The 14,145-nt window shown below is 33.9% G+C and overlaps 1 protein-coding gene across 1 annotated transcript in view; it reads right to left on the minus strand.

Moving 5' to 3' along the window:
* The window catches only part of ACSS1 (acyl-CoA synthetase short chain family member 1), a 275,687-nt gene that overhangs the window by 65,271 nt on the left and 196,271 nt on the right, over nt 1-14,145 (minus strand). The window contains exons 9-10 of the mRNA XM_053711973.1: nt 4,076-4,188; nt 2,819-2,945 (exon numbers count right to left, since the gene is read on the minus strand). Coding sequence (XP_053567948.1) covers nt 2,819-2,945; nt 4,076-4,188 — 240 coding nt within the window. The remainder of the gene's footprint in view (nt 1-2,818; nt 2,946-4,075; nt 4,189-14,145) is intronic.

Raw genomic sequence — 14,145 nt, forward strand, 5'->3', positions numbered from 1 at the left:
TTTAATATCTCATTTAGCTTAATATCTACTATGAATTGATTTAACTGCATTGTGAACGAACACTCAAATGGGTGGTATCAGCCCCTCTCTTTTGTTCTCAACTACAGACTTGTAGAACAAAAGAAATAGACAGGACTTCTAAAGAAAAACAAACATTGGTCCCAAACTATAAGAGATAATGTCACATCTAAAGAGCCTTTGATCACGGTCTCAGAAGAGAGGTAACTTCTAATGAATTATTGTTGGATAGCCTTCCCAGATTGAGATCTCTAAATTAATTTAGCCTAAGAAATTCATTACTTAGATCACAGGAACCCCTGTAGAGAACAGTTGCTCAGTCTGAACTGATAATGAAATACACAAACATACTCAGGGGAAATGGCCCTTATCGTCTAAGTGTTAAATTTTGCCATGCTGAGTTTTAGATACACAAAGAATCTGAACTCATGTTACAGATAATATATGGGAAGTTGAAGGCCTAAGAATCAAGATTTTCAAAATATCTTAACCTATGTATTTTTGATAACAAATTATCTACATAGTTCTTAAATAAATTAATGTATACCTCAGACTTTCCAAACAAATTGTATAAATGTGTATTTGTGGATCTAAGAATAAAGGCCTATCAGTAACATATTAGATAAATATTTGATAACTTAAATATAAAATGTTTAATCAACTTGTTTCAAAATGGATAACATATTCTTATATTTTTCAGGCATCTAATAGGTGTATATGTAATTAGTGCTGTGGATTGTATCATATGTTTTTATACACTCAGCAAAAGATGTACAGATATGCAATATTTATATTAATATGGGATAATAGTCCAGTATAGATATAATTATGTGAAATTACATCTGATTGCTGATCTCAAGGTATGTATGTGATATTAAGAAGATAACTGAGAAAGTAATTGAGTCCATGATGAAGGTATTACAGTCTTTTTAAATCTTTTCATAGAAGATATGATTTTTAAATGCATTTTTAATATATTATAAGTGGAGTATATTCATGTTTAATCTTGAAATACTCAGGGTAAATAGTATGGCATAATCCAATACACATGGAACATGTGGTTTGTTATTACTGGAAATGAAAGTATATTGAATAAACATTTACGGTGAGATATTAAGCTGTAGCAGTATTGAAAGGGAGACTGCATTTCTGGTTATCTGCTGCCCCCTCGTGGATTAAAACTGGTATGACAGCCAAACGAGTTGACTGTTTAAAACCTATGCAAATCCAAATAAGCCAATCAGGGAGGTGTCTCCCAAATAACCAATCAGGGACAAGCTCCGTAAAGGGCCTATCAAAATCTTGTGGCTCTGATTAGAAAAAAAGAAGGAGGGGCTATATCTTTGATAAGCACCCACACACAGTAGACAGAGGAGACAGACTCAAATAAGCATAAGTTTTGGAGAGGAAAATACACAGGCTTTGTGCCAAGTATACTCTCTGCCATTTTGGGACACTTTCTTGAACAAAGGAAGATAACAGTTTTGAGGCCTGTACCTTTGCACATAGTGGATAAACCCTTCTTAGATTATCCACAAGAAATTCTGGAAGCAGAACACTCATTTGGTTATGTGGTAACATATATGGCTACTCTATATTTTTAATATTTAAATCAATGGTATTCTAAAATTATAGTTATATCGTAGTTGTGATTTTAAAGGAGAATTTATTTTTATATTTAATATTAATTAGACCAAGGGTAGTAAGTATACTGGTATTAAATATTAATGTTTAGAAAAAAATTGTATTTTAATATCATAAATTAATTACAGCTATTGCTATATATATATTTTAGAATTTGCCTTCTAGCTAAATAAGAGGTAATTTCAGTTCAGACATATTGGCATATAAATTGGCTGTTTGCAGTAATAAGACATACAATTTCTGGTGTTTTTAATTTAAGTTATATAGAATCATTTGTGGGCTAAATAACTTAATTATACTTGTCTGAAAGTTATCTTAAATTTATTGAAATCCAGTAAGATTTGGGTGAAGTATCTTGGTATATTGTTTATCTAAACACTGTGAAGTTAGCGGTCCATATTCTGGTATTTTATTGTGGTATTTTAATGTGATTCATTGTGAGTAAGGTTAATTTTAAAGGTATATTTTTTTTATGATTTGCTGTATAGCATGTTGTAATGGAATAAGCGTCTATAATTGATTCAAAGCTAGTCTCTACTTATATATATATATAATATATTTCAATATGTTTATAAATTTAACTAATCTCAAGAATTTAGTAATAAATATTAATTTCAATTGTTTCGTATATACATTTTAATTGGTGGTTTGTTTTAAAGAATAATAACAAATAAATTGTATTATAACCCTGGTATATACTGACATTGCATAATTTGAATTTTACATTTAAAGAAAACATTAAAAATAATATTGCAAATATATAAATTCAAATTTTTCAAATTTCAATATTGCTTAATTTCAAATCAAATTATTAGAAAAATTTTAATCGAATATTACATTCAAAGAGAGCAATAGAAATACTATTACATGAAACAAATGTTAGAATGTTGTACAAACATTAGCAATTCAAAATGACCAAACAAATTAGTTTAAATTCGTTTCATTTTTCAAATGTTGTGAAACATTCGCCCATCCCTAGTGACAACCCATAAACACAGAACAGTTGTAAAGAACGTTTATACTGTGTTGCTGGTAGTTAAATAAACTAAAATACAACAAGCTAAACATTGTAGGCCTATAAAATAAAAAAAGGAAAATCCAGAAATACATAACCTTATTTTGTGCTTCCTGGTATAACAGTAATTACAAATTGTACCTGGATATGTTTTGAAGTAAGCATCAACAAATCTCTGATGATCTCCAAATATAGTTCGGGCCATGCCAGGCCATGGTTGTGCAATACATAATGCTCCAGAAACATCCCCTCCCTGTATACTTCTACCCTAAAAATTAAAACATACGGTTAAAAAAATCAAATTATGTGTTTTTATGATTAAAGGGACACTGAACCCAAATTTTTACTTTTATGATTCAGATAGAGCATGCAATTTTAAGCAACTTTCTAATTTACTCCTATTATCAATTTTTCATCATTTGATTGCTATCTTTATTTAAAAAGCAAGAATGTAAGTTGCTTAAAATTGCATGCTCTATCTGAATCATGAAAGAAATAATATCGGTTTAGTATCCCTTCAATGTTGCCCACAATAATAATTGTCTTCCAAGAATTAGTATTTGATCATTCTTTCTTCAATGCTTTAAAGTGAATGTCAAGTTACTAATAGTGCCCAACGACATTGGATAGACTTTTAAAAATTAACAAGGGTTTAATTCATGAAATCTTTTATATGTATATATTTTGCAGAATTTTTACCTATTTACCGCTGCGACGATAAGCGCAGCTCTTCTTTACGCCATTTTGTCAAATTGATTGACAGATGACGATTCGTAAAAGAACCAATCCTTGTTTCCCCCAGGCCGTGACGTTTACGCAAAGGGGGGGGGGGGGGGACAAGGATTAGTTATTTGCTTATAATTAGATTCAAATAGAAAAATAGAATTAGTTTGACCATAATATAATCTTTAATTCTATATTTAATCTTTATTTTATTTAAAAATACCGGCCATGCTGCAGTTTCCATTGAAGTGGTAAAGTTTGTAAACTATTGGTAAAAACATTTATTTCCATTGACGTCTATAAAGAATTTGTATGTTACCCCAAGTTTTACCTCAGTGGAAACTAGGCCGATGTTGGTAAAATAGTGCTCAACACTAGTGCACACTCCTGAACTTACTTCAGTTTACTCTTATGGATAGAGTAATTGGTAAATCTAATAGTAAGAAATCATGAATGTTTAATTTTGAAGGCCATGCCCCTTTTTAAAATTTGCATACACATACATTCCTAAATACTCAATCATCACAGTATAATTTCAATCTTCGCTTTAAGAAAAGCTTCTTTACTTTAATTTGACTAATTCAATGGCTATATTACTTAGAGGACCTTAATTTGACCTTAGTACGTTAAATTAATACTCTGTTTTAATTTGCTGTGTTTGAATACTGAACTCACATTTTCATCTACAAGTATAGGTTGAATTCCAAAAAATGGCCTCATAGCCATCGCTGGAATGACCTCAGCATCTTCTTCAGATGGGCGTGGAGAGATGCAGATTCCACCGGTTTCTGAAACAGTGTGTAAAATGCCATAAAATGATTACAAATATGAGAGTTATACTTAATAATCTGTGTACAATTAAAACTAAGACACAATTATATATCTATATGGTAGTGTATGTACAGATAAAACCCACCTCAAGATATTTATGATGAAGCATAACCTTGTATTAAATGATAATAGAAATATTGTTATTTCTTTGTTTATTTGTTGTACAGGTAATTATAAAATATTAAAATGTAATTTCTAATTTCTAAGTAAGAGCTTAAGTTTTTTTGTTACTAACTATAAAATTTGAGATTACATTATTTTGCATGTTTTAGTCAACAGGACACAAATACTAACGCCTAGATTTAGAGTTTTGCGGCCGAAGGGGTGCGTTAGCTACGCGTCTTTTTTTTCTAGCGCTGCTTCCAAACAACGCTGGTATTTAGAGTTCTCTGAAGGGCTGCGTTATGCTCCAAAAAGGAAGCGTAAAGGCATATTTACCGCCACTTCAACTCTCAATACCAGCGTTGCTTACGGTAGCGGCTAGCTGGAAAAACGTGCTCGTGCACGATTCCCCCATAGGAAACAATGGGGCAGTTTGGGCTGAAAAAAATCCTAACACCTGCAAAAAAGCAGCGTTGAGCTCCTAACGCAGCCCCATTGTTTCCTATGGGGAAACACTTTCCAAGTCTGCACCTAACACCCTAACATGAACCCCGAGTCTAAACACCCCTAACCTTACACTTATTAACCCCTAATCTGCCGCCCCCGCTATCGCTGACCCCTGCATATTATTCTTAACCCCTAATCTGCCGCTCCGTACACCGCCACAACCTACATTATACCTATGAACCCCTAATCTGCTGCCCCTAACACCACCGACCCCTATATTATATTTATTACCCCCTAATCTGCCCCCCCCAACGTCGCTGCTACCTTACCTACACTTATTAACCCTAATCTGCCGACCGGACCTCGCCGCCACTATAATAAATGTATTAACCCCTAAACCGCCACACTCCCGCCTCGCAAACCCTAGAATAAATAGTATTAACCCCTAATCTGCCCTCCCTAACATCGCCACCACCTAACTTCAAGTATTAACCCCTAATCTGCCGAACGGACCTCGCCGCTACTCTAATAAATGTATTAACCCCTAAAGCTAAGTCTAACCCTAACACCCCCCTAAATTAAATACTATTTAATAGCTACCTAGTTAAAATAATTACAAAATTACCTGTAAAATAAATCCTACCCTAAGTTACAATTAAACCAGAAGAGGACATCCAGACCGGCAGAAGTCTTCATCCTATCCGGGCAGAAGAGGACATCCGGACCGGCACACATCTTCATCCAAGCGGCATCTTCTATCTTCATCCATCCGACGAGGAGTGGCTCCATCTTCAAGACCTCCGGCGCGGAACATCCTCCTTCCCTGACGACTACCCGACGAATGAAGGTTCCTTTAAGTGATGTCATCCAAGATGGCGTCCCTTGAATTCTGATTGGCTGATAGGATCCTATCAGCCAATCGGAATTAAGGTAGGAAAAATCTGATTGGCTGATTGAATCAGCCATTCAGATTCAAGTTCAATCCGATTGGCTGATCCAATCAGCCAATCAGATTGAGCTCGCATTCCATTGGCTGATCGGAACAGCCAATAGAATGCAAGCTCAATCTGATTGGCTGATTGGATCAGCCTATCGGATTGAACTTGACAGCCTATCGGATTGAACTTGAAAGCTCTTAACTACAGCCTTTCCATGGGCGTTAGGAGTTTTGTCGGTAGAGGTGCAACGATCACTTCAGCCAAGACTCTAAATACCGGCATTAGGAAGATCCCATTGAAAAGACAGGATACGCAATTGGCGTAAGGGGATCTGCGGTATGGAAAAGTCGCGGATTGAAAGTGAACGTTAGACCTTTACCTATACGACTCTAAATACCTGCGGGCGGCCAAAAGCAGCATTAGGAGCCCTTAATGCTGCTTTTGACGGCTACCTCAGAACTCTAAATCTAGGCGTAAGACTTTATAAGCCAATAAAGAGAAAAACATAAAAAAACCACCGAACTTCATACTGCAGATTCATTTTAGCAAAGTAATCAATGTCACACCAATATTTAGAGAAAGTTCAGTAAATAAAACTGACTCCATATAACTGCCCACTATGTTTTGCGCAAGCAATATTGTCTTTTTGCAAGCATTTTTAATTGCGCTCATATTACAAGTTGAGCAAAATCACGATTTACACTTCAATATAAATATACACACATAAACACATAAATATATATGTACACACATAAAGACATATACAGTATAAAAATAAGTGCATTAGAGCCCTTTGCCATTAAGTAGATGAAAACATCATAAAACATTTTTATTTCATATTTAATAAAGATTTTAACTATGTATTTACTGTAAATATTTTACATTTGCTAATGCGAATATGCTATGTTATTTGTGAGATGGGTTTTATTTATTTATGTTCAAATTTTTTTTTCTCTATTGACTTCTATAGGGGATGCAAAAATGCGATCTATTTTTTTTCTATTGATTTCTATGAGGGAATACATGCACCGCACACAAACTTAAGTTAGGATTTTTGCGTAAAAATATGTTTTTTTGGCGCTTGTAATACGAACGCAACCCGACTTGTGCAAAAAGCTTAAGTTTACCAGAGTTTTCGCGATCGGGAAAAAAAAATACTGTGCCACTTGTAATCTAGCCCATAGCGGTTCTTTAATGTAAAAATGAACAAGAGTTACCGTGGTCATTTTAGAAAAATTTTAATAGATTAACATCAATTTAAGCGCACACTTTCAAAAATGTTTGTCACCTCTGTCCTAGAGGGATAAAACTTGCAGTGTGCAGGTATGTTGACATAAGGAATTAAATAACCCTATATTTAATAAAAATAACTAATATTGCTAAAACAAGTCACTAATCTTAATTAGTTTGTGCATTTAAGTTGCTTATTTGAAAGCATATTTGTATCTGTAGCTTGAATGCACAGAAAACCTTCACTGCCATGTCTAGATGTTAAAATGCTGTTCTGAATTGTAAGAAGCTATTTCTGACAATTAGGCAAACCATGGTGATGTAGACTCATCTATCCCCATAAAGATTTATAGGTTAAGAAGTAAAGTGAATGTATAAAGAGCTTTTCAAGACTAAATTACTTTTATTACACAGCATTAGGATATCCTGCCCATTATCTGCATTCTAAGATTATGTTTCTCCCAAGCCACTAGTCTTAATCATCTTCATCCTTTAGAGATCAGAATTAGAATGAGAGATTTGTGCCATCTATATTATCAGGCTTAATTGGACTGTTTATATATTTACCCAGCTGTGCTTTACCCATATAACTCACTGCAAACCTAAGGAAAACTTAAGAAATATAATAATTCAATATGTATTTATTTTTTGTAATTCTTGTGATGTTGTTTCCTATGACCACCACTTAATAAATGTAAAATAATTAAACAAATCTCCTCAAATTAATTTGATTGTGTACATGCAAATGAGACCACACTAATTATCATAACTTAATCGTTTTAAATCTCCTTAAGTGAAGCTCAGCTGTAGTTGGTACAGTGAGTCCCTTGTAAGACAGTGATGGGTAATGCTCACTATACTTAGCCCATTTTCAATGAAAATGTATACATTCATTAAATTCCTACATAAAAGGTCTCTAGATGGTGTTAAATGAAGTATAAACATAATTTAATGTGCACATCAAGATGATTAACAATGAGGCTGACCACCCAAAATTACATATCCTCACTCTGCTTACAAAAATAATTAATTCATTAGAGACATTATATATATATATATATACACACAGTATATATATATATATATATATATATATATATATATATATATAATACTTTGCAATATACTATCATTATTTATTTTGTTCCTGTCATTTCATTCTGACAATTGTGTGCTTTTCAGTTCCTGTTAGAAGTGGAAGTGCAGAACACGGTTATATAAAATGCATCTGCAAATGCATCTGCCAGGCTAATCCAACTCTCTTGATGCTCTGTTTCTGCTGCACCTCACTCATCAACAAATATACTCCAGTCCGCCCCCTAAGATACAACAATGACCTGCTTCTCGCGTCCTCTACCATCACCTCCTCTCACGCTAGGCTACAGGACTTCTCTCGTGGGGCACCAACCCTCTGGAACGCACTTCCTCGAGCTGTCAGACTTGCCCCTAACCTCTCCTTTAAACGTTCCCTAAAGACCTTTTTGTTCAGGGAAGCTTATCGCCCAACTAATTAACAAACTAACTTCCCTTACCTAACAGTTGCCCTCATCTATCTCCTCACTAATACCATTCTCACCTTTGCAGTCCCCGCCTCTTGTTTCCCATCCTCCAACCCATCTAGATTGTAAGTTCCCACGGGAATAGGGCCCTCAATTCCCCCTGTATTTGTCTGTAAAATTGTATCTTTTATTGTATTGTTTCTCCGTTGTACTTTTATCTTTGTACCCATGGGCAGCGCTGCCAAATCTGTTGGCGCTTTATAAATAAATAATAATAATAAAAATATGTTATGAGTCAAGGCATACATTTTTATCAAGTATCATGGCAAATGTGTAATCAATAAACTTATGAAAATGGTGAAACATTTCTCTGGTAATTATTTAATTATGCATTCCAATGAGCCATGTTACAATCCTTAAATGGAATCTAAATACTTTGAGGATTTAATATACCTTTTTTAATTATCTGTAATAGGAAAAAAATAACTATGCCTCCTTTCATGTAATTTTTTTCTTAATTCGTGCAGAAAGGCTTGTATACACAGCCATTGTTTGCACATGTAAGTGACTCATTTCTTGCTGTCCATGATTGGCCTCAGCAGAGAATATTGGATAATGGATAGAAGCCTAGGTTGAACTAATATTATTTATTTCAATGTATTTGTAGCAGAGGGATATGCAAAAAGTAAATACATAGGGGGAAAAAGGACAGTTATTTTCAATATATGGATCATGCTTGGGATGTGCCATTTTATACATGTAGTAAACACTGCAACTAAATGCCACTATCTTTTGCAAACTTTGTACTGAATTCTAAACTCTAGATCAATGTAATATATCTACGTCATATGTGTATTATTGAATGACTGCTCCTTTCTTATAAGCCTGATAAATTGACCCCAGTGTTAAGTAATATAAAAATGACGCAACTGTTTATCAAATTAAGTGATACAGATTTTATTGTGTTGTCTGTATTTATATTGATCCAGAGGAAGGAAAGAAATATTCCAGTGAAAACAATATCCAATTTAATTTCATATCAGGAAAGAATAAATGACTACTGGCTAACTATCCTGATCAAATAATTTCTTTAAAGTCAATTACAAGCATGGACATACTTTAAACTGGTAGTATTTTAAAAAATGTGTTAAAGGGATATGTAAGTGCCGAAAGAAATTGTTCTAATATGTTAGATGATTTTATTATTGTACTATTGCTGGTATATAACTATGTTGTTTTACTACAGTTTAGATTGTATTTGCTTCTAGTTATTATACATTTCTTTTCTGTCGGTTAAAGTGTATTGTGAACTTCATCTGAATACAGCTAGCGAGAAAAATTAGTGAGAACTGTAGGTGTAACATGCTAACAGAATATCTAAGAGAGCATCATACACACACTGGAATTCCCCTATCCAGCACAATGAACTTCTCTGTACCTCCCACTTTCTGAAATGGACAGATTTATTTCACATAGGAAAAATACAAAGTGAGTGCAATTTATGAAAAAAATATACACAAAATATGCAACGTATGATCCTAATTTGTTACACAGAAGCACAATCAGAATTTGTAAATGAAAAAATCCTAAATGTACTGCTGTATATAGAATCTAAATGCATTAAAGGGACAGTAAAGTCAAAATTAAACTTTCATGATTCACATATGCCATTTTAAACAACTTTTCAATTTACTTTTATCATCAAATTTGCTTTGTTCTCTTGGTATTCTCTGTTGAAGGCTAAACTTAGGTAGGCTTATATACTGATTTCTAAGACCTTGAATGCCACCTCTTATCTCATTGAATTGTATTCATTTTTCACATCTAGACAGTGGTAGTTTATGTGTGCCATATAGATAACATTGTGCTCACTCCCATGGAATTATGCAGGAGCCAGCACTGATTGGCTAAAAATGCAAGTTTGTAAAAAGCACTGAGTTAATGGGACAGTCTGCAGATGCTTAGATACAAGGTAATGACAGAGGTAAAAGTATATTAATATAACAGTATTGGTTATGGAAAACTGTGGCATGGCAAATAAAGGCATTATCCATCTTTTTAAACAATACCATTTTTGTTGTTTACTATCCCTTTAAAATCAGCTTCAGAGCAGCAATGCATTCCTGGTAGCTAGCTGAACTCATCTGGTGAGCCAATGACAAGAGACAAATGTGTGTAGCCACCAAACACCAACCAACTCTCAGTAGTGTGTTGCTACTGATGAGGATATGTACATAAGCTTTTCAATAAAGGATACCAAAAAAACAAAGTACATCTGAGAAAGGAAGTGAATTTAAAAGTGCTCTATTTGAATTATGAAAGTTAAATTTTGGCTTTATTGTCCTATTAAATCTGCCATGCCATCCACTTGTAGAACCAGATTGGGCAATACTCTTTGCATGAGGCACAGCACAAGATAATGCAGCCTGCATTTGCACTTTTAATCTAGCCCTTTAACTGCAAATGGTATGTCCACTAACGCAACGCTGGAAAAGATTGATGCTCAATGTGGTTCCAGTATGGCTTCGTCTTACAATGAAGGTCATTTGCAAACTTCCTAGCGTCTAGGAATGTAGGCCGGTATGCTGCCCTTTCATAGACCTATAGAGACATAGACTAATGGCAAATGTACATACCAACCCTATTAAGGAAACACTTTATATGTGTTTATGTACATGGGTACTACATACCATCAGGCTTTTAAAGGGATCTTGTGATGGGACTATTTGCAAAGCAAGCTCTATACCAGTGCTGACCAGCCATTTTGTACCATACAAACATACACCCCAGCTGCAACATGAAAATATTATTAGCCATACACCAAAATGTGACACATTGATATCAGATATAATTTTATGTTCTCAGGAATTTATTTTGAGATCCAGTTTTACTGAATGCCAATTTAGCAAATCTTTGCAAAGAGTAGAGCAACCAATAATAAAGAAATCAACTTATTAGAGAAAACATAAACACAACATAGATATCATTATTTAACTTTGTGCCACATTGCCTGCAGAGAGATAAAGGGAGCTACCATTATAGAACTTAAGTTCTACTATTGCTTCCTGTCATGGGATTTTGGCAGCAAAAGGCCTCTACTGAGCATGGGCAAGAAACTGAAGCAAGTCTGTTAGCAACCACTTACAAAGGGTAACTCTTCCTTTACCTTCCTGTAGAGACTACAGACCTCTTGAGGGTTTGTGACAGGAAGTAATAGATACTGCACAAATGAAGTTTTAAAACAAAAAAGTAATAAAGGGTAAAATCCCTTTAAAAGTATGAATAATACAAATTGCAGTGATGAAGTATTACCCACTGCTTAGTGCTTTTTATTACAACACTGAAACAGGCTGTTTTATATCCTTTTAAACACGCACACATAAAAAAAGCTATAACCTTGTATTGAAGCTAAGCATAAGCAACCTGAGTGAAGGTACAACTTGATAGATAATAAATTTAGCATTGATAATGACTACATAATGGTTGCTATTAATTTATGAAGTTTGTTAATAATTTCAAATAGTTGAGTAAATTTACAATGAATCTGTTGAAATGTCCAAAATATTTCACTGAAATCATAAACTAACAGTCTTTAAAGGGACAGTAAACACCTTGTAATTGAAAGATATTTCTGTTGTATTGCTATACAATAACATACAGGCCAAGTCTAAACATTTTTAAAACATTTTAACATGCTTTTTACTGCAATTGTTTTTCAATAGGCAAACTCCGCCCCTTTGCCTTATTTGGAATGTGGACTTTAGTCAGCAGACAACATGGTCATAATTCTAGCATAATAAACAATACATTGTTTTGCAGTTGTTTTCAGTTTTGCAGGATTAGTCTTGAGTAGTCAGCAGGTGCATTTTGAGTTCTAAGAAAATCCTCAAAATTACATGAAAAGCGGGCAGAAAAAATAATGAAAGTATATTGTAAAGTTGTTTCATTACAAGTAACGGAATATTTTATATATAAAAGTTTTATATAAAAAAACTCACAAACCATTCAGCCACAACAGAGTGCCGGAGGCCATGTCTGGGGACAAAAGGTCACAAAGGGGCTGAATGGGACATAGAATTCTGTGTAAGACTTTGTTTGCTGGTGTTCTTCACTTAAATGGTCAGTGGTGAGCTCATTCCCAGGCTAGTAAGGAAGTATCCCAATATACATCTAAGTACACTCATCTATACATTGCACATTATGGGCCAGATTATGAGTAGAGCGCCATCTATGGCTCCTGCTTACGCGCTAACTCCACTAGAAGTATACTTTTTGCGCACGTTGGGTAGCGCTCGTATTACAAGTTGAAAGTAAAAAGTTGTCACTCATGCGCTAACCCAATGTGTGCAAAAAGCCAAAGTTAGAATATTGCGTCCGCGTTAACATATTCTCCCATAGAAGTCAATGGAGCAAAAAAGTTAGAAAAAAACCCTACTGGCATGCAAACCCGATCGCATATTCTCAAGTGTGCTAACCTGACATGAAAATATGAATATTTAACATTTTAGTGTTCTTAACATAGCAGAATATGTTCTACATCTTCATAAATACATATTTCTACATATAGCTGATGATTTTTTGGTACAATAGATATCTATAATTATATATATATATGAATAGATATAGATATATACAGATATATATATATAAATAGCAATATCTATTTTTATAAATACTTAGGACATAAGACAAACTTAAAATGTCAGGCACGATAACCTATTCCCCCATGGAAGTCAAAGGAGCAAAAAAAGTGGAAAAAAACCCTACTCGCATGCAAACCCAATCGCATATTCTCATGTGCTCTAATTTGACAAGAAAACATGAATATTTCACATTCCAATGTTCTGCACATAGCAGAATATATTCTGTTTATTCATAAATAAATATTTCTACATAATATATCTGATGGTATTTTGGTACAATATATATCTATACATATATATATATATATATATATATGCATGATTATATATAGGTATAAATATATACAGATATATATATTTATAAATACTTATAACATTCTGCTATGTGCAGAACATTGGAATGTCAAATATTGACAGTAAATACACAATATAACACTTTATTAAATATGAATAGTGTATAAATATGCTTTAAGACCTGCCCTGAGACATCATATCTTTGAGCCCATATAACTTTTTTGTGCAATATATTTTTTATAATAATTTGTACTAGATGGTGTTATGAGTGTAACTGTACTTTTAAATGTATTTTTGATGTGTTTTGTGACATTTTTTTGTTTCGTGAAACAGCTAATCAGAGCCCTGAGGTCACGTTATTCTGCCGAGCGTTAAATTCAATTGTGCTCAAGCAATTGCATTTACTTTCAACTTGTAATACAAGCGCTACCTCCAAGGCGTGCAAACAGCCGCGATAAACATGATATCGCTCTCACTGTTAGTCACTCGTAATCTGGCACTATATCACTACAATTGGAAACCTATGAAAGTGAATGATAAGGCATCCTGTTGTACCTCCAGGTTCTAAAGAATCATGCATTCGCACTTGAAAGGGAATAAAAATAAAATTCCAAAATATTATGATTTGTTACAATGACTATAAAAAAAACACAACTGCAGATTGTAGCTACCCATGAATAGCCCTATACAATAGGCAGGTTTGTGGGCTTTCATTCTAAAGGACAATAAAGGAGCTTACTTTTGGACCAAGGGAATTTTGT

This window comes from Bombina bombina, chromosome 4 (genome assembly GCF_027579735.1).
Source record: "Bombina bombina isolate aBomBom1 chromosome 4, aBomBom1.pri, whole genome shotgun sequence".
Taxonomy (NCBI): Eukaryota; Metazoa; Chordata; class Amphibia; order Anura; family Bombinatoridae; genus Bombina; species Bombina bombina.